The 24,360-nt window shown below is 56.7% G+C and overlaps 2 protein-coding genes and 1 non-coding gene across 4 annotated transcripts; 2 read left to right on the top strand and 1 right to left on the bottom strand.

The window, feature by feature from the left end:
- Positions 1 to 694: 694 nt before the first annotated feature.
- Positions 695 to 10,601, top strand: RASL10B (RAS like family 10 member B). Its single transcript, XM_057535140.1, has 4 exons — positions 695 to 912; positions 3,797 to 4,159; positions 8,837 to 8,961; positions 9,448 to 10,601. Exons 2-4 carry the CDS (start codon positions 3,944 to 3,946, stop codon positions 9,716 to 9,718), a joined length of 612 nt encoding a protein of 203 aa, XP_057391123.1. The 5' UTR covers positions 695 to 912; positions 3,797 to 3,943; the 3' UTR covers positions 9,719 to 10,601.
- Positions 10,602 to 12,725: 2,124 nt separating this feature from the next.
- Positions 12,726 to 20,236, bottom strand: GAS2L2 (growth arrest specific 2 like 2). Its single transcript, XM_057535807.1, has 6 exons — positions 19,668 to 20,236; positions 18,002 to 18,246; positions 17,042 to 17,149; positions 15,845 to 15,941; positions 14,990 to 15,242; positions 12,726 to 14,428 (listed from the first exon to the last, which is right to left on the bottom strand). Exons 1-6 carry the CDS (start codon positions 20,050 to 20,052, stop codon positions 12,874 to 12,876), a joined length of 2,643 nt encoding a protein of 880 aa, XP_057391790.1. The 5' UTR covers positions 20,053 to 20,236; the 3' UTR covers positions 12,726 to 12,873.
- LOC102999131 (uncharacterized) lies at positions 17,113 to 19,674 on the top strand. Of its 2 annotated transcripts, XR_009006284.1 has the most exons (4): positions 17,113 to 17,471; positions 18,122 to 18,327; positions 18,584 to 18,696; positions 19,315 to 19,674. It is a non-coding gene; the product is annotated as an uncharacterized LOC102999131 (transcript). The 2 variants fall into 2 exon arrangements; XR_009006283.1 differs by lacking the exon at positions 19,315 to 19,674 and having other exon boundaries at positions 18,584 to 19,005.
- Positions 20,237 to 24,360: the final 4,124 nt, after the last annotated feature.

Here is a 24,360-nt window from a genome sequence, read left to right on the forward strand (position 1 = left end):
GATGCAGGCAAAGCTGCGAGCACATTGCCTGGCACATACTCATTAAATGTTAGCTACCCGTGAGGAATGACACTGACCACGATTGTTTTAGCATAAATACATGGGCGATTCTGCCCTCTCCCCTGGCAAATGCTGGTATCACCCCGTCTGGAGAGGAGAGGGGAGAGGAGAGGGGAGCAGTCATTTCAGGGGATGGAGGTCATTCATTGGCCTGGGATGAGCTTTGCTTTGCCAGCCTGCTCTGCTCTTCTTTCCCTGCTGCAGTGAAAGGTGAAAGTGACCACCCTTCGCAGTCCTCCGGTGGAGTGGAGGAGAGGAGTCTGGATGCCTCTCTAGCACACGGTGCAAGGCACACAGTGGGCGCCCGTCCAGTGACTGAACTGGGAAGGGTCAGAAGAGACCTAGAGAGGGAACCTGGGGTGTGTGGCGGGGGTGGGATATGGAATGAAGCCAAAGGCTTTAGGGCCTTTCCGGTCCCTTTCTCCCAGCCCTCCAGGTTAGAGCTAAAAATACCGCAGGGACAGTCGGGAGGGGTGAAGGTCGAGGCTCGGGATTAAAGAATTGGTCCAGGGCTTCCCAAGTGAATATGGCAGGCTCAGGGACCCAGCGGAACGCCAGCGGGGCACGCCCCCCCCGCCCCCCGCCCCCCGCCCCGCTCCCGCCTCCTCCTCCTCCCAGCGCGAGCGGGCGGCGCGCTCCGGAGGGACAACCGGGCTGGAGGTGTCCTACCCACTCGGCGGCCAGCACCTGCCCCCCCCGCGCCCGCCCTGAGCCCGCCCCGACTGCGCAGCCGGGGGCGCTCCCACCTCTCTCCCCCCGGGCCGGGGAGCCGGGGGGCAGCACCGGAGCCCGGGGGGAGCGCGGCCCCACCGGCCGGCCGGCCCGGGCTGGGGGTAGCTAGGACGGCCCCGGGTAAGCGGCGGGAGGCTGGGCGAGCGGGCGGGCCGGGGCCGGGGTGGGTCGGTGGGGGAATGGGGGGGGGCGACGGGGGCGAGGAGGGAGGAGGGGGCCGGCGAACTGGCTGGGAAGCGGCGCGGGGCGGCCACGTGAGAGCTGGTGCTGGCGGGGTGGGGGGGGGGGGGTGCCTGCGAGGTGCTGGAGGCGGAGAGCAGGCTGGGCTCCGGCATCCCCCTCACCCAGAACTCCCACCAATCAGGTCATAGGGAGCTCAGCATCCTCCGACGCCCGCACCCACCCACTCCCACATGAATGTGATGGGGACAGACAGCGGGCAGACGTGTGACTCGGCCCACGGGACCTGCAAAGCCCCCGCCCTCAGTCTGGGGCTGGGACTCAGGCGTCCAGGTCCAGGGGAGAGGAACCAGAAGCAGGCTTTGGCCCCAGTGTATGTCCCCGGGCGCTGTCTGCAGACTCACTGCAGGGCACAGGCCTTGGGGAGGGAGGCTCAGGGGCCTGGGCCCTGCCTCTCCGGACAGCCCTCTTCCACCCCCACCCAGCTGGGGATGTTGCATTAACAAACACTTAGACCCAGGACCCCCGCCTGGGAAGCGGGAGGGGACACCAGTCACCTCTGAGTCAGGGCCTGGTGACTTCCAGGAGGCTGTCCCCAGCCTAGGGGCCTCTCTGGCACCCCTTCCCTGGCTCTAGCGCTGTGCCCCGCTTTTATTTCCCAGCTGTTCCCCCAGAAAGGGTTGATTTCAGGGCAGGGAATGGGTCGTCCAGGAGAATCTGCAGGTAGGCTACATCCTAGATCCCTCTAAGTTGCCACACCCAGGGGGAGGCCGGGACGCTTCTGGCATTCTTTGCCTTCTCTTCCTCCCCTAAGGTGCCCCCTCCCCACCTGCTTGTGCTGGTTATGTAATTAACCCAGCTGAGGCTCTCTGCCATGCTGACAGTGTCCAGGGATGCCTGAGGAGCCCAGGGCCCTGGAGGGATTTATGGGGAGGAGGGGCTGGTACTTCCCCCAGTTGGGAGCTCACAGAAATAGAGAAGCACTTGTTGGGGAAAGGACACTGCATGGGACCGGAAGGAGATAAGAGTCCTAGTCTTAGTTGACAGCTCAACTGGCTATGTGGTCTTCATGTCCCTAAATCTGTGGGGGTTTTTTTTTGGTTTTGTTTTTACCTTCAATAAAATGGGGAGAATTGCATGCATGTGTGCACGCACACACACACACACTACATGTATGTGAGCAACAGTGCAGTAGTGCAGAGTGACCCATCTGGGATGGCTAGGAGGTCCCATTGTGATCGTGGAAAGCCTTCGATGAGTGAAGGACCCCTGTGCATAACAATGGCCACTGTTTATTGAACACCTACTCTGTGCAGACACGGCCTCACAACACCCTATGATGTTCCTTGCCCAAGATCACACTTTAGGTGAGTGGCAGAGCGGAGAATCCAACGCTGGTGGATCTCGCTCCAGATCCTGCCATTGGTTTACTATGCTGTATGTGCACATGCCCTGTGGATTGGGTCCTCTGAACCGGGATGGACTGGACTGAGGGACATTCAGCTGTGAGCTGTGCATATGTGGAAAGGGCATGCATCCACAGAGAAAACATGCATATGTGCTGGAAAGCATGGCTCCATCCAAACCCAGCAAACCCATCTGCCTTGGACCCACTTAGCAGGCACTGGTGTCACCCTCCTGGGAGTAGTCCCCAGACAGGAGGTCTCAGGCATGTACCAGCCTCCCTGGTCACCATCCTCAACAGAAAGAGAAGGCACCTGGCTAAGAGGTTTACTTGGATTATCTCAGAAGTAGGGGCTAATGATCCTTCTTTATAAGTGTGCAGAATGTGGCTCAGATCAGGCAGTTGATTTGCCCTCTGACCCACAGCCAGGAAACATCAGAGCTGGGATTTATACCCATGCTCTAAAGTCACTGAAACTGAGCAAGCAAGGAGCTAACGAATCCATGTCAAGGTTCAATCCTGTAGCAGCCCTTTCCCGGGCACCTGCTGCGCGCCAGGTCCTCTGAGCTCAAGGGGTTGCCAGATAATCAGACACAGCCCTTGGCCTGTGGCCTTCGCCAGCTAGAATCACTAAACTTGGAAGCTGAAGTACTGCGACATTGTAGAAAGGAGTAGCCGCCTTTCCCAGCTGTGTGCCTGGGCTCGTGTCTCCCTCCCTCTGGGTCTTCTCTCCAAAGTGGGAATACCTATCACCTGGGGATACTGTATCGACTAAGGATAACCACGTGGGCATGCTGACCTAGAGTAACTGCTCCACAAGTGTCGCGCTCCAGAGCCAAAGCCATCGGCCAGTCCAGGGATTCTCAGCAGGGGGTGCTTGGGAAGGTGGGGGGAGCGCATTTTGGGTCATCGTGGTCACTAGAGGCTGCTGCTGGCAAGTACCTCCAGGCAGCTGGGGATGTGAAATGCCCTGCTCGATAAAGAATTCTCTCTCCACAAAACACCAGGACTGCCTCCACGGAGACACACTGGCCTGGTCTCACCCCTGAGGACCGGGAGACCAAGACTGCGAGGCGTTGCTGTCTTGCCCCGGGCTCAGTGGGAAGGCTGGGACTTGAAGCCAAGTCTAGTTCTCTTTCCACTCCGCTCTGCAGCCTGCCCGGGTCTGGGAGTCAGACTGGCCAAAAGTCAGGTCATAACACAAGTCAAGAAAGATTGATTCCCACTGATGGGATGGACGGCAGGGAGAATGGAGAAGGAAGGATGGGGAGGTTCTGGATAGACGGGATAAGGGCTCTGGGGAAGGGAAGGCATCCCAAGCGGCAGTAGTAACAGCTCCAGTGACGTCCCCAAGGTGGAAAAGTACAGGATATGTCCAAGGAGAAGGCAGCCCACCAAGCCCACCTCTTGTTTCCACAGTCCAGGTGGAGGCCGCAGAGGGCCCAGGGCAAGCAGGGGCAGCGATGATTGGTCCTGACGGTGGCTGAGCCCCCAGCCCCTGGAATATGCAGCCCGGGGGAGCCCCAGGCAGCGGCGAGGACGAGGTGGCGGAGCGGGGCGGGAGGCATGGTCTCCACCTACCGGGTGGCCGTGCTGGGGGCGCGAGGCGTGGGCAAGAGTGCCATCGTGCGCCAGTTCCTGTACAACGAGTTCAGCGAGGTCTGCGTGCCCACCACCGCCCGCCGCCTCTACCTGCCTGCTGTCGTCATGAACGGCCACGTGCACGACCTCCAGATCCTCGACTTCCCGCCCATCAGCGCCTTCCCTGTCAACACGCTGCAGGTAGGGGGGCGGGGGGTGGGGGGGACAGGGTGGAGGAGAGCCTGGACCCCAACCCTCTCCTGGCTCCCGCCCTATTGCTGGCTTTGAGAACTCTGTGCTGCACCACGGGCCACCCTACTTAGAGCTGTGCCAGGAATCCATTCATTTGTGCACTGGTTTATTCAACAAATATTTGATGAATGTCTAATGTGTACCAGGCCCTGTGGTGGGCACTGGGGTAGAATGGTGCTCAAAACAGAGCAGTTTGCTCTCAAGGAACTCATAGTCTGGTGAGAAGACAAACAGTCAACTATTACATAGTTCCGTGAGTGTCATGATTGCAGGGGATGCGGGGAACTAAGACAGCCCTTAAGGGGCGTCTATCCCACGAAGGGGTGTGAGGGTGGGGGCCACAGGAGGTGATGTCTCAGCTAGGTAGGATCTGGGCAGGTAAAGGGCAGTGGAGAGAAAGGCATAGAGCGCCAGATGCCTGTTAATATTCTGGGCACTGCCTCCCATGGCCTCAGACCCACGTCGTCTGTAGAAGGGACAGCAGAAGAAAAGGCTGGGACCTGGGAAAGGTGTGTTCTCAGAGATTGGAGACCCCAATTAGATCTCTTGCCCAAGGGCCTTTTCTCTTAAGTGATGCTTTGTCCCCTGACCTCAGGACTGGCCCTTGGGGCAGCCTTTCCTGCAGGGGTTGGATTCAGATGCCCCCAGTGCCCTGGCTTACAGGGTCCAGCCTGCAGGACCGGGTTCTTCTTCCTGCTCTCTACCTTTGGCTTGAGCGGGGGTCGGGTGCAGGGGGAAGCTGAGCCCTAGACATGTTGGCTCACCAAAGAAGCCCCTGACCAGAGTGCAGAGTTTCTCCAGGAAGGCTAGGCACGGTGGAGGCCCGGAGGGCAGGGGCCACCGCTTGGCCAGTTGTAACTATGCAAATACAGCAATCTCTCGGGTGGGGCTGGGGGCTGGGGAAGGGCTCAGGCTCAGCACTGTGTTAGCAACTCCGGGCAGGAGGACCTTCGCCCAACCTCGGGGACACCTGTCTCTCCCGTCCCAGGTGTGGGAGCGTCAGCACCAAAGACAAAAGCCTTAAACACACATCACGCCTTGGAAACAGTGAGGTCAGGGCAGTGGGTCCAAGGTCAGGTTGTTCTCGTTCTCCTCCAAAGGAGACTAACAGTAGCCTGAGTGGATGCTCAGATCCCGCTCTGGTCCTGTGCATTGAGCTGGGTTTATTTTTCACATTTTGTTGTGTGTTTAAATTGTAATTTCGATTTTGGAATCGGGAAGATACAATTTAAAAGCCCAACCTTTGTTAAAACAAACAAACAAGAAGTACACCCAAAGAAATCTCAGTCCCACCCCTGCTCTCTTTACCCCAGTTCTTGCCCCATTCTGTAGCCATTCTCATTGGTTTTTTTATTCACACTTCCAGTTTTTCTTTACACAAATAAGAAAATGTATTCTTATTCCACTCCCCTTCTTGCATTAAAAACAAAAACAAAAACAAAACTGTTCTGCACCTTTTGTTTGTTTGTTTGGGTTTTTTCTTTGTTTGTTTTTTTGGCTTGACATTTTAACCTGGAGGTCTTTCCATGTCAGTATCTAGAGGTCTTCTTCATTCTTTTTTCATGGCTACACTGTATTCCATTGGAAAGATGTACTATGAAGTCCCCTCTTGTTGGACAAGTGGGTTGTTTCCAAACTTTTGCTTCAAAACAATGCCACAGTGAATAGCCTTGTAATAGTCATTTTGTACACAGGAAGGCATATCTGTGGGATCGATTTCTGGAAATGGCATTGCTAGCTCAAAGGATAAATGCAACTGGAGTTTGGAAGGTGCTAGATTCCACCCCGCCCCCCCCATTAAGGTGCATAGTTTGTGCTCCTGTGGGGGATGTTACATGAGCGCTTGTTTCCCTAAAGCCATCAGAGTGTATTGACAAACTTTTGGATTTTTGACAGTCTGATAGATGAGATAGGATAATCTCAGTGTACTTCTTTTTTTTAATAGGGAGCATTTTCTTTTTTCTTTTTTTTAAAAAATTAATTAATTAATTAATTAATTTTATTTATGGCTGTGTTGGGTCTTCGTTTCTGTGTGAGGGCTTTCTCTAGTTGTGGCAAGCGGGGGCCACTCTTCATTGCGGTGCGCGGGCCTCTCACTATCGCGGCCTCTCTTGTTGCGGAGCACAGGCTCCAGACGCAAGGGCTCAGCAATTGTGGCTCACGGGCCTAGTCGCTCCGCAGCATGTGGGATCTTCCCAGACCAGGGCTCGAACCCGTGTCCCCTGCATTGGCAGGCAGATTCTCAACCACTGCGCCACCAGGGAAGCCCTCAGTGTACTTTTTATTTACATCTCTGATTATGAGTGAAGTTGAGCATCTTTTCATATGTTTGAGGGACTTTGCCTTTCTTTTTCTGAAAACTGTTAATGCTTTTGCTCATCTTTCTGTTGGATCATTGGCCTTTTTCTTCCTGATTGACCCTGAGTTTTGGACTCTCCAAGGATGTCCAAGACTTCACCCCTGAAACACAAGAAAGGGACTTTGAGCAAAGAAATGCTGAGACAGGATCCTGCATGCCCCGAAGATCAAATAGTAGAATCCCAATGGTTACTGTCTGAAAATAAGAATACATTCTTCCCCAATGCCAGATGAGACCCAGCCCAGGAGAGCGGCGTTTCTAGGGTCTGAGTCTCAGCTGTTGCTTCTGCAGCCTCTCTCCTCCTATCAGAGAAGGAAGCTGAGGTTAGAGGGCGTGTGCAACCCACCAAAGGAATGAGCAGCAAATGCATGGTTGGTACCCAGGTGGCTGAGGTTCCCTCAGCTCCTGTGTCCTTGGAACTGGACTCAGTTTCCATTGCTCCTTCTCTGTCTTGATGCAGCCCCAAGATGGTCTTTTACCATCTGGAATGCTGCATGGAGCTAGCTGGAAGGCAAGCTGAGCTTTCTTGCTCCCTCCCTTCAATCAGGGGTGAAGGGACAACCCAGCCAATCGGGAGCCTTCTTCCTCTCCCTTTTAGGAGCCCCCAGAGAGGAGTGGGTGGGAGGCAGCCTGGAGGCCCCCTTGAGGAGGTAGCATGTTGGGAGAGAGGTGGGGCTGTCACCCTCGAAGGCTGGCAGCTGTTCCCTCTCCCCAGCAGAGAGCTGGAAGAATGTGGGAGCCTCTCTGCCTATTTCCCCATCCCTCCCACTTCCTGCTGATCTCCACTCCTTGCATGGGATGGAGGAGGAACAGCGTACACTCTGGGGTCCCAAGCTCCCAGAGGTCCTGTGTCCAGTGGAATACAGTCTTTCCTGGCCTGAGAAACCAGTTCATGGTTTCCTATGATTTCAGATTTGTCCTCAGCATCTTCCCCCTGCACCAAAGTTAAAACTCAGCGCAAAGAAAAGATGCCACATCATCTCCCTGGAGAAATCCACTGCACCGGCTTCTAAGCCTTTGAATCGGGAATTGCTTTTCTGGAGTCAGACTGAACTCTCCACCACTGTCGCCCAAGTCTTTCCCCTTTTAATCCTTCTCTGCAGTGTAGAACCAGCTGTAGTCCTCCATGCCTGATCCCTACCCCAATTCAGCTCATAAGCTGGCACCGGAGGTACGCCTGCCTCTCCCTCTAGTCTTTTGCCGGGGCTCTAGTTCCTAGAGAAAACCCTAGTTCCCCTTGTCCTGGGAGGCCTCTGCCTCCCCAGACTTCAGGGAGGCCCTTCTTTCCACGCTCTGGCTGCTTTCTGCTGCTGCCCTTGCAATTCTCATCTGCTGGCAGGTTAATTAGCTAACTAATCTCTTAAGGAATCTTCTCTTTCTTGCACTCAGCCTTGCCTGGGGCCTGTTCAGCTTGAGCTGCGGGCCCTTCCCAGAGAATTTGCCACAGGCATTCATCAGGAAGTTCCATCTCCGTGGAGCTGCCCTGGGGCCCTGCTCTACATCAGCCGCCATTCGGCATCCAGTCTCAACCTTTTTCTCCTCAGGCTTCCTTCTTCTCAACCTTGAGGGCAGAGTGAAGCAAACAGAAGGGGTACATCAGGTAGCAATCTAAGGGCTGCGTTACAGGCAGGAATTGGGTTGATCCCAGCACGGACCAGGTGGGATTCAGGACCGTGGAGAGTTCACCAGCCTGGTTAAAGAGCCTGCTAAGAGCCTAGGAGGAGGAGGGATATAAACATGAGGAAGGCTGGACTCTGGTCCTCAGGAGCTCACAGCAGAAGTGGGGACCTGGGAACGGAAACAGCTCTGACCAAGGTATAATTGAACTGTTCTTAGAACACAGAAGATGAAGGGAATAGTCCCCTGCTTGCAGGAAGGCTTAGAGGAGGAGGAGGCATCTGAGCTGAGGCCTGGGAAGATACAGAGGATTTCAACAGGTCCAACAACTAGCTCAGGGCTGGGCTCGTAGAGGCGCTTAATAAATGTAATCGAACAAAGGACTGGATGGATGGATTGGGGGACAAAATGGGACAAGGCAGATCTCAGCTCCAGGCGTGCACAGGACAGACAGCGGCCCTGCCGCATCCTGGCCTGGAGGTGAGAAGCCACACCTGAGCTCTGCCAGTTGTGCCCTGGGCCTGGCTTCCTGGGGATCGGTGAGTGTGCAAGGCTTAGGGTGCAGTGGCAAGTGAGAGTGCTGTGTATGGCGGGAGGTGGCTGGGGGCTTATGGCTGCTCTGACCTTGGTGCTGGCTGGGGGTGTTGCAGGAGTGGGCAGATGCCTGCTGCAGGGGACTCCGGAGCGTCCACGCCTACATCCTGGTCTACGACATCTGCTGCTTTGACAGCTTTGAGTACGTCAAGACCATCCGCCAGCAGATCCTAGAGACGAGGTGAGGGGCTGGGATACACTCCACTGCCACTTCAGTGGATGCCCCTATGCTGGCCACTTCCCGTGAAAAGGGTGCAGTGGGAGGGAAACAGATCAAGTGCCTCTGGCTCCCACACATACTCAAACACACACTCACGACATTTTGCCATCCCCGTTTCTGTTAACTCATTTTGGGACCCTTACCATGGGGTGGCTAGTCTAGTGCAGTAGTTAAGAGCAGAGGCTCGGGGAAGGAGACTTCCAGGGCGCCTCAGCCGCATGACTTTAAGCCAGGCTCAGGTTCCTGATCTGTACAATGGGGAGAACATTAACATCCACCTTTTGGATCAGTTGGCGTCAGTTACAGCGCTGCGCCTGGAACAGATGGATGGTAGTAGCAGTATTGACCAGGCACAGCCCGCCCTTCTTGAAGTCTGGCGGCGGGGCGGGGTGGGGGGGGTTGTGAGACTAGACTGGGGGGTTCTGAGATTCCCACCTCGCCCCGCAGGGTGATCGGCACCTCGGAGACGCCCATCATCATCGTGGGCAACAAGAGGGACCTGCAGCGCGGACGCGTGATCCCGCGCTGGAACGTGTCACACCTGGTGCGCAAGACCTGGAAGTGCGGCTACGTGGAGTGCTCGGCCAAGTACAACTGGCACATCCTGCTGCTCTTCAGCGAGCTGCTCAAGAGCGTCGGCTGCGCCCGCTGCAAGCACGTGCACGCCGCCCTGCGCTTCCAGGGCGCGCTGCGCCGCAACCGCTGCGCCATCATGTGACGCCGCGCCCCGCCGGCCGCAGCCCCCGCAGGCCCGGGCGGGGAGGGGCAGGAAGAGAACTCCTGGACCGCCCCCGCAGCCACACCCTGCCCGGGAGAGGCGGAGGGCGAGAGGGAGCTTCCCCTTAACTGCCCCGTCCTCCCGCCTCTCCCGCGTCGGTCTTCCTGGGACGGCCGCCTTTAGTGCTGTAGTTCGTGCAGAGCCCGGCCCGGTCCCTAGGAGCGCCGCCGCCCCTGGGGCTTCGGGGTGAGCGCGTGTCACGGAGGGCGGGGGTGGAGAGGTGCTGCCCTGACCGGGCCCGCACCCGTCTCCTCCAGAGAATGTGTCTGTCATTGCTCCGCGTCTTCTTTTTCCGTGTCTGTCTGTCTGTCTGCCCAAGCGTCAGTTGGTCCTCAGCTGTCTTACCCACCCTCGCCGCCTCCAGCTTCGTTCACAGGGCTCTCATTTCATCCAGCCCCTTGTCGCAGGTCCCGGCAGCTTCTTCGTGAGGCCAGCCTTCGGACGGTCAGCACCACCGGCTCGGGGCGGAGCGATGCGGGTGGCCCAGGGACCACAACCGGGGTCCGAGGGTTGAGGTCCTGGATCAGTCAGGGGGAGAAGGCAGAGCTCCCCCCGCTTCCAGGGAGACCTGCCCGCCCAACAGCCCCTATAGACGCAACAAGCTACCTTCCAGCCTTAACTCGATGGTCCGTCCCTGCCGGGTGCCCCTCACCCACTTCCTGACCCTAAAGTCAGGTCACCCCCTGGGTTCAACATTTTTTTCTTGACCGAGTGTGGAGAGGGAATGCCCCCAAATGATAGATTTATTTCCACGATGCCAGCTTCCAGCCCTCTGTCCCCTTCTGGGTTGAGTGCTCTGCCAGACTGGAGGATGTTTGGGGGGGAGGGGGGGGTCTGGTGGTGGGCGGGGTGTGGAGGGAGGCAGTCGGGTCGTGCCAGCGAAGACTCTGTCTCCCCATCTGACCCCAAGCTGACTGCCCCAGACCTTGCCCGCCTTGAATCTCAGATTACCCCGATTAATCTGGGGAGGGGCAGAGCCGGGAAAAGAATTATGGGAACCCCTATGCTTAGGGGAGATATACCGGCATCCCCACCCCTAGATGGAGGCCCTCAGGATCTGATGCCCCCTCGTCCCAACACCAGTTGGCCCCATGCCTTGACTCACTCCGCCCCATTTTCTCCGGCTGCCTGGCCAGTTTCTACCTCTTGTCACCGGAGCTGATCACTGTCAGTTTTGTACCGATTTAGAAATAACAAAAGTAATGAAGATACTAGGAGTGACGTGCGGGATTACTGGGGGATTTGGGGGGCGGGAGAAATGGTGCGAGTCCCCGGCCGCCTAGCCAAGTTCTCCCTGAGGCCGAGCCCTCAGCCCTGCTCTGGTGGGAGGATAGCGAGGTCCCTTACTAGAAGAGAGACGAAGAGAACAGCCTAGCCTCGATGTAGCCAAACTGTGGCGTATAGACCAGGAAACCAGGTAGCTCAGGGTGGTGATGGAGAGGAGTCTGGGGGAGGCGTCATGGGTGGCGAACTTCTCATCCAGATCCAGCGTGAGAGGGAAGCTTCGATTCTCTCTTCTGCTTCCCCAGGTGATTCCCGCTCCACTCACTGGGGGTAACACAGCCCAACAGTGACTGCCCTGACCTTGGGCAGTCCAGTATTTTGGGGTTCTGGTCCCTGCTGTGCTGCATGACTTTGCGCGAGTGACCTGCCCTCTCTGAGCCTCCCTCTGAAGCAGAGGAGGGGGCTCCCCTCCCCCCCACACCTTGGAGTGGCTGGGAGGGTAAGGAAGAGGGGCTGCCCCCCTTTATCCCCTGCATCCTTGCCCCCTGATTCACCAGGGGGATGGGGTGAGTGGTGACAGCATCTCACCTGCCCCATCACTGTCACCCCCAGCTCTGAGGCACCTGAGGTGAGGGTGAGGGACCCAGGCCTCTGGCTGCCCCCTGTGGGAGCCGTTGGAATGTATCGCCTGGCTGGCCCCCTTCACCCACCCTCTCACCCCCGCTTCACCCCAGATCTTTGATTTTGATTCCTTCTGCCCCTATTCTGAGTGTCTGTCCTTCACCCTGCCCTCCCTTCCCCAGGGTTTCCCACCACAGGGTCTGGAAGTGTGTGTGACGCCCACTGCGCTGTGATCAGAAGTCAGATTAAAAATCAGGGAGTGTTTTCCCTCATTTCTGTACCAAGGTGTTGGCTCAGTTCCTGCCGTGGGAAGGAAGGGACTCCCTACAGGGTTTCTGCCTGCTGAGCTCTGGAAGGACAGACGGTCTGGGTGATGAGGTGGCCTGAGTCCTAAAGCCCAGGTCAACCAGGAGAATGAAGGGAAAGGGAGAGAGTTGGGGACTCATCTCTCCACCTCCCGCCAAGTGAGCCAAACCATTCAGAGGAGAAGCATAACATCTCCCTCTGCCACTTTCTTGGGAAGACTTTTAGAAGTGGACTCAATCCCAGCTTCTGCCTTTTTGTCTTCCTCCCACTCATGGCCGAGGCTCTGCAGCCCCCCGGCCCACACCCGTCATAACTCCAGGGGTGAAGATGCGTTAAGGAACGCTCTCAGCCATCCCTCTTGACTCAGTGATCTCAGTTCCCAACCCCCAGAGCAAAGTTTTGAAGTCCTGCAGGAGCCTGTGTGGGGCGACCTTGTCCCTGCCCGTGGTGCTGAGGCAGCAGCCTCTTCCAGGAGAGAAGGGCTGTCTGGCAAGGTTGGCTGGGGCTGCAGAGGGGAAACCTCTCTCACCCCAGCTCCCTCCCCCTCTTCCCCTCCAGCGGGAAAATGCTGCTTCGCCCTCCTGCGCCGGGGTAGAGTGAAGGACTCAAGAGCTAGGGGCTCAGGGACAGACCCACTCATGTTTAATAACGTATAAGAGCTGTGGAAATGGGCATGGCCGGAGGACAGAGCACAGGAATTTGGGGAGCTCTTCTGGGAGACAGTAGCCCTACCACCCTGGAACTGGAGTGGGACTCGTGGGTTGCCCTTTTGCTCAACCGACCAGATGGAGTCTCGTTTGTCTTCTAACCTCTCCTGGTCAAGGCCCTGTATTGAGGTGAGGGACCTTCCTTTCTGTTCCTGTAGTTGGGAGTGCAATGAATACACGGGCATCTTTTCACTTCCCTCCTCCCCTATACCCACAGGCTCGGGGAGACGCGCCTTCTCACACCCAAGACTCCTCCTCAGGTGAGAGGGGCGCTTGATCCAGCTGCTGAGGCCCCTGGCCCTCCAAAGGCTGGGCGCTGCTCTCCAGTGGTGCAGCTGGCTCCCTCCTCTCCTTTCCTTCCTCCTTCTCCCCCGCCGAGGCTCCGTCCACCAGGGCTGCCTTCCCTCCATTGCTGCCCAGCACTGCTCTCACCAGCCTGCCCCTGGGGGGTGCCTTGGCTGGACCCAGGTGGAGGTAGGTCAACGGCTTGGGGATTCGTGAAGGCTGCTTCTCAGGCCTGTGGTCTCTCCGGGGCCGAATCCTGTGCCTGAGCTTCAGCTTGTAGATGGATGGGACTCTCTGGGGCTTCCGGAGTGTTCTCTTGCCCTTGCCTGGACATGCCTTGGCTTTATCAGAACTGGGGGCGGAGGGTGAAGGTGTGGCGGACTCTGGGGTGGCAGACACAGCAGGGGCTGAGCAGTCCTGCCCCCCTTGAGCTGGGACCTTCGTTGTCCTGGCACCCTTGGCACTTGGGCTTGCTTTTGTCCTCAGCCCACTCTCTTCGGCTCCCAGTTTCCCTTTTGGGCTTCCTGGGCCTGCACTTACAGCCGGCTTAGGGGAGCCTGTAGGGGCTGCCTTCCAGGCTCCCAGGTCCACCTTAAGGAGGGGTGGGGGGCCCTGAGCCAGTTCTTGGATGACTTTGTCATAAGGACCCCCAGGCTCAGGCCACCGCCCACCCAGACTGGGCACGTAGACTCCACTGCGACGAATGACTCCAGACCCTGTGCCCTGGGGGCAGGCACCCGCCACCTCTAGCAGCTTCATGTTGGCCAAAAGCTGCTCCCCAAGGCTGTGGTAGGTGGCTCGCTCCTTGATCCCACCCGCGGGCAGGGGAGTGCACCTCCCCTCCCGGTGCTGTGGGCCCAGGCCCCAGGGCTCTCCGGCCTCTGCTGTCACCTGGACGTCCAGCTTCTGGTCCTCTTGCCTCTCTTCCACACAGCAGTCCCCATGTCTGGACCCAGACAGGTCCCCAATGACGGCCTTTAATGGAATGGGGCCTCTCCCCAGTTCTGTCCTGGGACCTCCACTTGCAGTCCCTGGAAAGCTTCTTCCCGGTGTCAGGGGGCAAGCTGGGGGCAACTGGACCGGGATTTTGGTGGGTCCTTTAACAGGGGATGGAGAATGAACAGATGCTGTCTCCCTAAGCTGGGAGGAAGCACCCTCGGCCTCACCCCGGGGTGGTGGCCTGGGGCCCACAGGCTTGGCTGGGCTGGAGGAACAAGGCAGGGGAGATGGTCCTCCTGCTGGTGTCCCTGTGGTAGTGGCCTCAGGGGCTTGGAGTCCCTGGGAGATGGGGGTCCTGGCACAAGTTCTCCAGCTGTCTGTCTCCTCATGAACCCAAGATGTGGGAGTCCTTCTCCTGGGGAGTTCAGGGGGGCATCTGTCCTCCCTCTTCCTTGAGGAGGTGCACTGTGGGTCTCGGCCCCTGGGAGTGGGTGAGGATTGGGGGCTGGGTGGGCTGTCCCCAGCTGGCAGCTGCCTCCAAGACGGGGTGAGTGACTTCTCCTGGCACCTGAAAGGGAGAATCATAGGTCATCGGCAGGGTTATCTGATCCAGTCCCCTGGCTCTGGGAAGGGATGGCTTTTCCCCAGCCAGAACTCCCAGGGGGTCAGAGTTCATGTTGAATGAAGCAGATGCTTCCTCTCCCCCGTGCCTGCCAGAGACTCTTCCTTACAGCAGATACTGTGTAAGCCCATCCTCCTCCATTCCTTGTGTAGCAGATAGAAAGCAGCCTGGTCTGGACCCCAGGTTGCTTCAGATCCCACAACTGCAGGTCATCAGTCTTGGGTGGGGAGGGTCTTACTTTCTGCTGTACCATGAAATGGCAGAGGGACCTTGGGTAAGTCTGTTCCCTTTATGGGCCTCAGCCTCCTCATCTGTGAAATGGGATGGTGTATGAAGTAACTAGATGATCCTAAAGGTACTGGGTGCTTTTTTGGTTCTGAACACCTGAGGTCTTGCTGGGATAGGGGCACTGCTGGGAGACCTGCTCCCCTTAACTTGGGGTGGGGTGGCCTCTGAGAATGTGGACTCCAAAGCAGGAAGAGGCCCTGCCCTGTCCCTCCCCAGTACCTCGGGAATGGTGCTGTCTCTCTGAGGATCCCTGCCCCTGCTCTCCGTTCACAGTGGGGTGTAGGGGAGGAGGCGGCAGGGGGCCTCAGCTTTCGACCTGAAGAGGTATATGTCTTCCAGTCCACGGAGGGCAGGGGGCTCTGGGAGCGGCTGATGGTCATTGTAGGCTGGGGCTGCGAGGGCCCATCCTCCACCCTCACTTCATGCTGCACCGGTGGGACAGGGGGCTTCAGGAAGCTGCCCGTCTTGTGTGCTACCAACACAGCCCCCCAGAGAGAGGAGAGGAGGAAAGGGTTAAACTCCTGCTGATGGGGTCCACCGTTCCCTCCCCCAGCTGTCCCACACCGTGAATCCTGCATTAGAGACAGTGGGACCTACTGTGACAGTGACAGCACCAGAATTTCCTCATGGGAGGGGTTTAGGGGATGAAATCGGGTCAGAGGGCCTGGCTGGGGGACTTGTTTAAAGCTGCAAGTCCACATCTTTTACTTAGATTGCATGCTTATTTGGGGTAGCTTGAGGTGCTGATGGAGATTACGGGAAGACTAAAGACCCTTCCAAGTCACGCTTGGTGCCTCCATCAGAGCCAGACCTAAGCCCTGCCCACATGCACCCGTGACCAAATGCTGATTCTCTGTGTGTTTGGCGCCATCCTGTGGCTTAAGTTGGTACTGCACTGTGGCTGGCCCGCTTTCCCCCTAGAGCTGAGAGGCCACCCACACCTGTACCTTCTACAGTATCTTCCTTCCTCCATCCCCTGCACACCTCTTGTCCCTGGAGATCAGGCCTACCTCCTGCGTGTGCTTCCGGCCTCCCGACCCGGAGTCATAGGGAAGGGACTCTCAGGGGACTTACAGAGGGATGTGCACCGGCAGGGGTCATGTTTGTCCAGATAGTGACCGAGTGTGTCCCAGCCGCCCCCGACACGCACCATCACGTGGTTCCGGAGGATCTGCAGGGGGCAAGGGTGAGGTGGAGGGCAGGGTGAGGGCGTCCCCACTCCATGGACAGCCTGCAGGCCTTCAGCCCTTGCTCCCATCCACGTACACACGCACACATGTGTAGTTGGGAGCGTGCCTATGTTGCAGCCTGAGTCCCCTCCAGGACTGGCATCAGATAACACATGTTGTCAAGGGTGGAGGCCAAGCTGACAAGCAGCAAGTTGCCCCACGGCGAGACAAGGGATCTCCCAAGCACTGTGTAGTCTACCTCCCGACTCCCTCCTCTCCCTTCGGTTGACACCTGCACACGTTTGTATCAGAAATGGGGGCGCTGGCTTTGCTCTCGTGGTGTGTGTGTTAAAGGATCTGCAGGAGTCCTGGCCCGACTCCACTCCAGGTCACGTAGCCTCTCCAGGTCTCCACTTCCTTAGTGGAAACGTGGCGCCACAATCCATCCCCACCTACTTCACAGAGCTCTTGGCTCAGGCTCTGGGTGAGGGCCCAGGGAGCTGGCTCTGCCCCCAGGTGTGGCCCGGCCCAAGGAGAAGGCTTAGCTGTGCCCCTGAGCCGCTGGCCACACCCCCAGGTGCAGACTGTTTCTGGCCAGGTGGCCAGGCATGGGGCAGGGTGGAGGGGGTGGGGAGTGGGGAGTAGTGGGAGGCACAGTTCAGACTTGTACTGCCACTCAGAAGGCACCAAGCTGGGCATGTGAGCCGTGGACCGCGGGGTCTATGCGGCTGGGCCATGCAGGGAACACAAACTGGGCGGGGTCTCAGGCCCCTTGCTGTGACCAAGCCTGTGGGTGGAAAAGTGGGAGTACGCTTTATCCTCACTTCTGACGGGGGAGACCCCCTTCTGAACTAAGGTGGAGGCAGATGGGGGGGGGGGTTCTGGTTCTGGCTGCCCTCATGGGAGGAGGGGACATGCTTGCCAACTTTGGCAGGAATCTTCTGGAATTCTCCAAGGGAGAGAAGGAAAGTCCCAAGGCCTGATAACTGGGGATGAATGGTGATTTCCTGTCCTTGCCTTCAGGCCTGGGCCAAGTCCCACGGAAGGAAACCTGATTCTGCCGACCCCAGAGAGGGCCCTCCACCCCCGACCTGGGACTTACCCGGATGAAGATGAGGGTGTTGGAGTCTCCCACGCAGTACTTCCCCTCGGACACCTTGACCATGGAGAACTGAACCGGGCACGTGCAGCGGCTCACCAGGCTCTGAACCTACGGGAAGTGGGCAATGGGTTCAGCCCTCCCCTCTGCCCAGGTAGCCAAACTCCCCCTGCACGCTGGGTCAAGCCCAACGGGCGGCCTTTCTGCCCCCCAGCCCCAAGGCTTCTGCTGAGTCAGGGCTGGGGGCTGAGAAGCAAGTAGAGAAGACTTTTAATGGCTCAACGAGAACAAGACCTTGAGTGGCCACCTACGGCCCAGCACCCTCGTGAGTCAGCTGACAGAGGCCGCGGAGTGTGATGGTTAAGGTGGACCTTGGAACCTGACAGGTTTGGGTGGGAATCCTGCCTCCACCGCACTGTAGGCCTTGGGCAAGGTAAGAAACCCCCCTGAGCTCGATTCCTTGGTGGTAGAAGTGATTCCTAGTCACAGTCAGAGCTAACTCCCAGGACAGGACGCTCTGTGCCAGACACCGGCTGAGCGCTTCACGTGTGCTGGCTCATGTAACAGCCAGCAGGGTCGTGGAAGGTAGGCACGGTTACATCCCCACAGTGCAGATAAGGGAACTGAGGCACAGAGAGGGCAAATAATTTGCCCAAAGTCACACGGCTGCAAAGCAGTGGAACTAAGACTTAAACCAAGCAGTCAGAAAAGGTGCTGAAGTCTGCGTTCTTAACAACCGTCCCACGGGGTTTAAACGAGAGAGGCGTGGGGTGCTGGATTCATAAAGAAAACGATGAGGGTCGAGGCTCAAAGAGGACACGACTTACTAACAACCACGCGGTGAGAGTGTCGAGGAGGGACTGGAGCTGAAGAAGGGGGTGGCTCAGAGGGGCCAGATTCGGAGGGGGAGAGGGAGGCGGGGCGAAGGAAGGCGGGGCCGAGGGGCGTGTCCGGAGCCCTCACCAATTGGTCCAGGTTGCGGAAGTGGCAGGGCGGGCGCGTGGGGGGCTCGGGCGGCGGCGGGGGGTCGGGCGCGGGCAGGGCCAGCTCCAGCCGCAGCTCCTCGTCGATCTCCTCCTCCAGCCGCACCAGGGTGGGCGCCGCGACGCCGAAGCACTGGGCCCGGCGGCCCAGCTCCAGCAGGCACAGCACCACGTTCTTCACGTTCTTGCGCAGCACCAGGTCGTCCGTCTCGAACATCAGCACCTCTGGCCGGGGCGGGAGAGGGGAGAGGAGGGTAGGCAGCCTGAGATCCCCGCCGACCTGCCCGGAGCAAGCAAGCGGAACAGGTGGGAGAGCCCTGGGGCCATCCTGGACCAGGGCGGGGACGCAGGCATGGGGGATGGGGGTTTTTGTCTTAGGTTCTTGGCGGCAAGCCAGCCCCTAGGAGGGTCTGGACAGAATTGCTCAGGTACTGAGTGCAAGACGAGGTGGCTGCCTTATGGGCCGGGGGGGGGGGGGGGGGGGGGGAGGGGGGGGGAGAGGGGACACAGCCAAGCGAAGCAGCCTAACTCCACCTGCCCTTCTCCCCGCTCTGTTTGCCAGGATGGGTCCAGGAGCAAGAAGCAGTCTGTTCTGCTTCCCATCCGCGCCTCTCACCTCCAGTAACCACCAGGCACCCCAGACTCAACTCCCAGCCCACACACAACCAGGCTGGGGTGAGTACAGGCTCTGGAGCCTGACTGCCAGCTTTGGAATCCTGACGCTCCCACCCACCGGATGTATGACCTTGGGCTAGTCCCAGCTTCAGTCTCCTCTTCTGTAAAACGGGAAAGCAGTCTGTTTCATGGGGTTGTTGTAGGGATAGTTATGTGTTTGCAGGCAATGTCTGGCACGTGGTAAGTGCCCGATAAAACACTAGCCTTTATCAGCCCTCCGGTCCTGCGCCATATTGTGTTGCCACCTGCCGGTAGGCCAGGCCTGACCCCTCCCTCTGCCACACCCACACTGCCTTTGGTCTGAAGGATGGTGCAGCATCCAGCTTCATCCCCGCTGCTGGGTCCAAGGCCAAGGAGATGAGGGAGCCTGATATCAGTCCTAGAGTCTTGGAAGCCGCAAACACGACTGGCCCCTCCCTAACATCCACTTGCCTCCTCCCCGTCCCCTCCCCACCCCACTGTAGCCCAAACACACGCCTTCTTTGTGCCGCCCTGCCTAGAACTCCCTGTCCCCCAAACTTCTTTTTATTCCCCAAGACTCAGCTCAAATCTCCATCCACTATATGGTCTTTCCAGGCCCATCAGGTGGCTGTTTCTGCCTCTGTCTCCCCAGCACAGATGCCTCTACTTGAGCTTCTACCACGTTGGGCTGTAATTTATGCATCTTCTCAGCTGCCTCTCTTCCTGGGCCACAAACTTCTTGGCACTGGTTCTCAGCCCTCTCAGCGCTCGGTGCCCAGCACGACGCTCTACCCAAAGGAGATAGGTGCTCGAATCATCCAATCAACACATTTATTTATTGGGGATTTCCTATGAGATTGGGAAACTGAGGCATGAAAAGGAATGAGCTGGCCCAAGGCAAATCTGGAAGGAGGACCATGGTTCCTGTCCCTTGATGCAGCCTGAGCCTCAGAGAGGAGATTGACGCCTGGCAAGATAAGGGTCTGGGGAGGGGGGCCCAGGGTGCTTACCTTGGATACCCATCTCCTTGCGGCACCATTGGATGAAGTTGGAGATGTTGTCCCGGGCCTGGAAGGTGCCTGGCTGGGCGGCCCCATTGCAGGAAACCCCGGCCCGGGGCAGGGGAATCCTCTGGGCTCGGGCAGGTGCCTCAGCCAGGAAGGCCAGGGCGGCCTCCGTGACGGCGTTGGCATGCTGGCACAGCACCAGGCCCGTCTCCAGCGCCTGCAGGAAGTTGGCTGCGTCAATGTCCAGCCCGTAGAGATCCCGAAGCCACTCGGCCAGGTCCTCCTTCATGGCTTCCAGGTACTGCTCGCTGGACTTAAAGGGCCGGACGCTGCGCACCGGAGGCCTCGGGGTCCCAGGCCTCCTCCTGCCAGCCCCAGGCTGGGACATGGCTGGACCACCAGCCGGGGAAGGGGCGGGTGCCTCCTCTCTCCCACAGCTGTGTCTTCACTCCTACCACCTGCTGGGTCTTGGCTGGTTCCCCCTGACTCAGGGGCTCCCCTTGTCCTCTCGGAGCCCAGGACAGCTCTGCTACTTGCCGCTGGCCTCAGCCACTGTCACTGCCGCCACTGGGCTGGGCCAGGCCCTCCCCCTCCCCACCCCGTTCCTCAGTCCCTGCCAGAACTTTCCTACTTGGTAGCCCTGCAGTGACCTCGCACCCCAGCTGCCCAGTCCGCTCAGAGGTCGCCACCTCCCAGGACAGGTGGAGGTGAGGACACTCCTTTTCCCTCCCAGGGCTGGACAGGCCGTGCTAGCTGCATCCCACCCGCCACCGCCGGCCTGGAGTCTGGCTGTCGGCCTCTCCACTCTGCTTTCCTCTCCTTGGAGACAGTGACTGCTACAAACACTCCTTGTTAACCCTTCCTGGCATTGCCCGCCCTGGAGCCTGGGGAGCAGAGGAAGGCGGGGGCTGGCTTCTCTCACTTGGTTGACACTGGTGGGGGCTTTTGGGAAATGAGGGAGAGAAGCAGGGCCAGGGCATGCCATGCCCCTTGGTGTTTAGTGAGCACCGTAGGACAGGGATGAAATAGATGCAGCGATAGAGTCCATACACATGAGTTTGGCCTTGGACCCTTTCCTGAAGCCCTCTGTGACCTTCATATACTGCCTAGCCTCTCTGTGCCTTAGTTGCCTCAATTATAAAATGGGAATAATAATATCTACCTCTCCAGGGTGTTGTGAAGAATTAGAGGAATCGTGAATGTGGAAAGTATCAGACTATTAAGACTGGGGGGGTCCCAGCTCTCCCTGATTCTCCCAGCAGCCTCGTTTGTGCACCATGCTCCCTACTTTCTCTGGAGAACCTTCTCCACCCCTCCCACTCTACCCATGTGATTCCTCCAGAGTGGGCTGTCAATCATAGTACCTCACCCCATGGCCACAGCAATGCAATCATTCAACAAATATTTCCTGAGTACCTACTGTGTGCCACGCACTATTATAGCCCTGAGGGTGTAGCTATAAATGAAGTCCCTGACCTCATGGAGGCTGCTTATATGTTGGTGGGTGTTGGATGACAGATAACAAACTTACAAGTCTATAGTAAGTCAGATGGTGATAAATACCAGGGAGAAAACTAAAGGACTAAAGGAGAAGCGGGGAGGTATTTTCTATAAGGTGGTCAGGAAAGGCCTCACTGATATGGTGATGATTGAGCAGGGACCTAAGAGAAGTGAGGAAGCATATCTTCGGGAAGGGTACTCAGGCAGAGGGAACAGCCAGTGCAAAAGCTCCAGGCAGGGGAATTTCTCAGCGGTCCAGTGATTAGGACTCAGCGCTTTCACTGCCGTGGCCTGGGTTCAATCCCTGGTTGGGGAACTAAAATCCCGCAAGCCATGTGGCTCAGCCAAAAAAAAAAAAAAAAAAACTCTAGGCAGGGGGATGGTTAGCATATCCCAGGAATAGCAATGACAGGTAGACTCTGAGGAAGAGAGGAAATGGGGTCTCAGATTATGCAGGGCTTTTCTTTACCTTTTGGAAGGTAATTTTCTTTCAATTTCTTTCTTTCGTTCTTTCTGTCTTTCTCTCTCTCTCTCCCTCTCTCTCTTTCTTTCTTTCTCTCTCTCTTTCCTGTCCTTCCTTCCTTCCTTCCTCCCTTCCTTCCACTGCATCGAGTCTTAGTTGCAGCATGTGGGATCTTCGTTGTGGCATGAGAACTCTTAGTTGCAGCATTAATGTGGGATCTAGCTCCCCAACCAGGGATCGAACCCGGGACCCCTGCATTGGGAGCGCAGAGTCTTAACCACTGGACCACCAGGGAAGTCCCTCAATTACCTTTTAAAGGCATCAAGATGATGATTGTTGTACCCATTTTATGGATGAGGAAACAAGAAAACTGAAGCTGGCAGGAGGCCTGAGTTCCTCAGTGTAATGAACCTCTCCATAGGGTTGCTTGAGTGTCCTCAAGACATGGCAGCTGGCTTTCTCTAGAGTGAGAGAGCAAGACAGAAGCCACAGGGTCTTTTATTACCTAGCCTTGAAAGTCACACTCTGTCATTTCCAAAATATCCTATCAGTTACCCAGGTTGGCCTTATTTCATGTGGGAAGGGTCTACATAAGAGTGTGAATACCAGGAGACAAGGGTCATTGGGAGCCATTCTAGAGACTGGTTACCCCAATACAGAGGAGCTATTTCTTTTCCATTCTTGCTAATAAAATCCTATTTTCAGGTATTAGGTAGGGCTTTCTTGAAATTAGGGAAGATGAGCCCAGCCCCAGAGAGAGAACCTGACTTCCAATTGTCAAGTCTTCCAGCCATTCTGTGAGCTCTATTTTTTTTCCCTTAAATTAGCCAGAGTAAGCTTTTGAATTTTGCAATCAGGAACCAAGGTGGTTGGGACTTCCCTGGTGCTGCAGTGTTTAAGAATCTGCCTGCCAATGCAGGGGACACGGGTTCGAGCCCTGGTCCAGGACCATCCCACATGCCGCGGAGCAACTAAGCCCATGTGCCACAGTTGGTGAGCCTGCGCCCTAGAGCCCACGAGCCACAACTACTGAGCCCGCATGCCACAACTACTGACGCCCGCACGCCTAGAGCCCGTGCTCCGCAACAAGAGAAGCCACCACAATGAGAAGCCCACGCACTGCATTGAAGAGTAACCCCTGCTCACTGCACCTAGAGAAAGCCCGTGCTCAGCAACGAAGACCCAACGCAGCCAAAAACATTAATTAATTAATTTAAAAAAATAAGTAGGAGCCTGAACCAAGATGGCAGAGTAGAAGGATGTGCTCTCACTCCCTCTTGTGAGAACACCAGAATCACAACTAACTGCTGAACAATCATCGACAGGAAGACACTGGAACTCACCAAAAAAGTTACCCCACATCCAAAGACAAAGGAGAAGCCGCAATGAGACGGTAGGAGGGGCGCAATCAGAGTAAAATCAAATCCCATAACTGCTGGGTGGGTGACTCACAGACTGGCAAACACTTATACCACAGAAGTCCACCCACTGGAGTGAAGGTTCTGAGCCCCACGTCAAGCTTCCAAACCTGGGGGTGCGGCAACGGGAGGAGGAATTCCTAGAGAATCAGACTTTGAAGGCTAGGGGGATTTGATTGTGGGACTCTGACAGGACTGGGGGAAACAGAGACTCCACTCTTGGAGGGCACACACAAAGTAGTGTGCGCATCGGGACCCAGGGGAAGGAGAAGTGACCCCAGGGGAGACTGAACTAGACCTACCTGCTAGTGTTGGAGGGTCTCCTGCAGAGGTGGTGGGTGGCTGTGGCTCACCATGAGGACAAGGACACTGGCAGCAGAAGTTCTGGGAAGTACTCCTTGGCGTGAGCCCTCCCAGAGTCTGTCATTAGCCCCACCAAAGAGCCGGCAGGCTCCAGTGTTGGGTCGCCTCAGGCCAAACAACCAACAGAGAGGGAACTCAGTCCCACCCATCAGCAGTCAAGCAGATTAAAGTTTTACTGAGCTCTGCCCACCAGAGCAACAGCCAGCTCTACCCACCACCAGTCCCACCCATCAGGAAACTTGCACAAGCCTCTTAGATAGCCTCATCCACCAGAGGGCAGATAGCAGAAGCAAGAAGAACTGCAGTCCTGCAGCCCGTGGAACAAAAACCACATTCACAGAAAGATAGACAAGATGAAAAGGCAGAGGGCTATGTACCAGATGAAGGAACAAGATAAAACCCCAGAAAAACAACTAAATGAAGTGGAGATAGGCAACCTTCCAGAAAAAGAATTCAGAATAATGATAGTGAAGATGATCCAGGACCTTGGAAAAAGAATGGAGGCAAAGGTCGAGAAGATGCAAGAAATGTTTAACAAAGACCTAGAAAAATTAAAGAACAAACAGAGATGAACAATACAATAACTGAAATGAAAAATACACTAGAAGGAATCAGTAGCAGAATAACTGAGGCAGAAGAAAGGATAAGTGACCTGGAAGACAGAATGGTGGAATTCACTGCTGCTGAACAGAATAAAGAAAAAAGAATGAAAAGAAATGAAGACAGCCTAAAAGACCTCTGGGACAACATTAAACACAACAACACTCGCATTATACAGGTCCCAGAAGGAGAAGAGAGAGAGAAAGGACCCGAGAAAATATTTGAAGAGATTATAGTCAAAAACTTCCCTAACATGGGAAAGGAAATAGCCTCCCAAGTCCAGGAAGCGCAGAGAGTCCCATACAGGATAAACCCAAGGAGAAACATGCTGAGACACATAATAATCAAATTA

This window comes from Balaenoptera acutorostrata, chromosome 20 (assembly GCF_949987535.1).
Source record: "Balaenoptera acutorostrata chromosome 20, mBalAcu1.1, whole genome shotgun sequence".
Taxonomy (NCBI): domain Eukaryota; kingdom Metazoa; phylum Chordata; class Mammalia; order Artiodactyla; family Balaenopteridae; genus Balaenoptera; species Balaenoptera acutorostrata.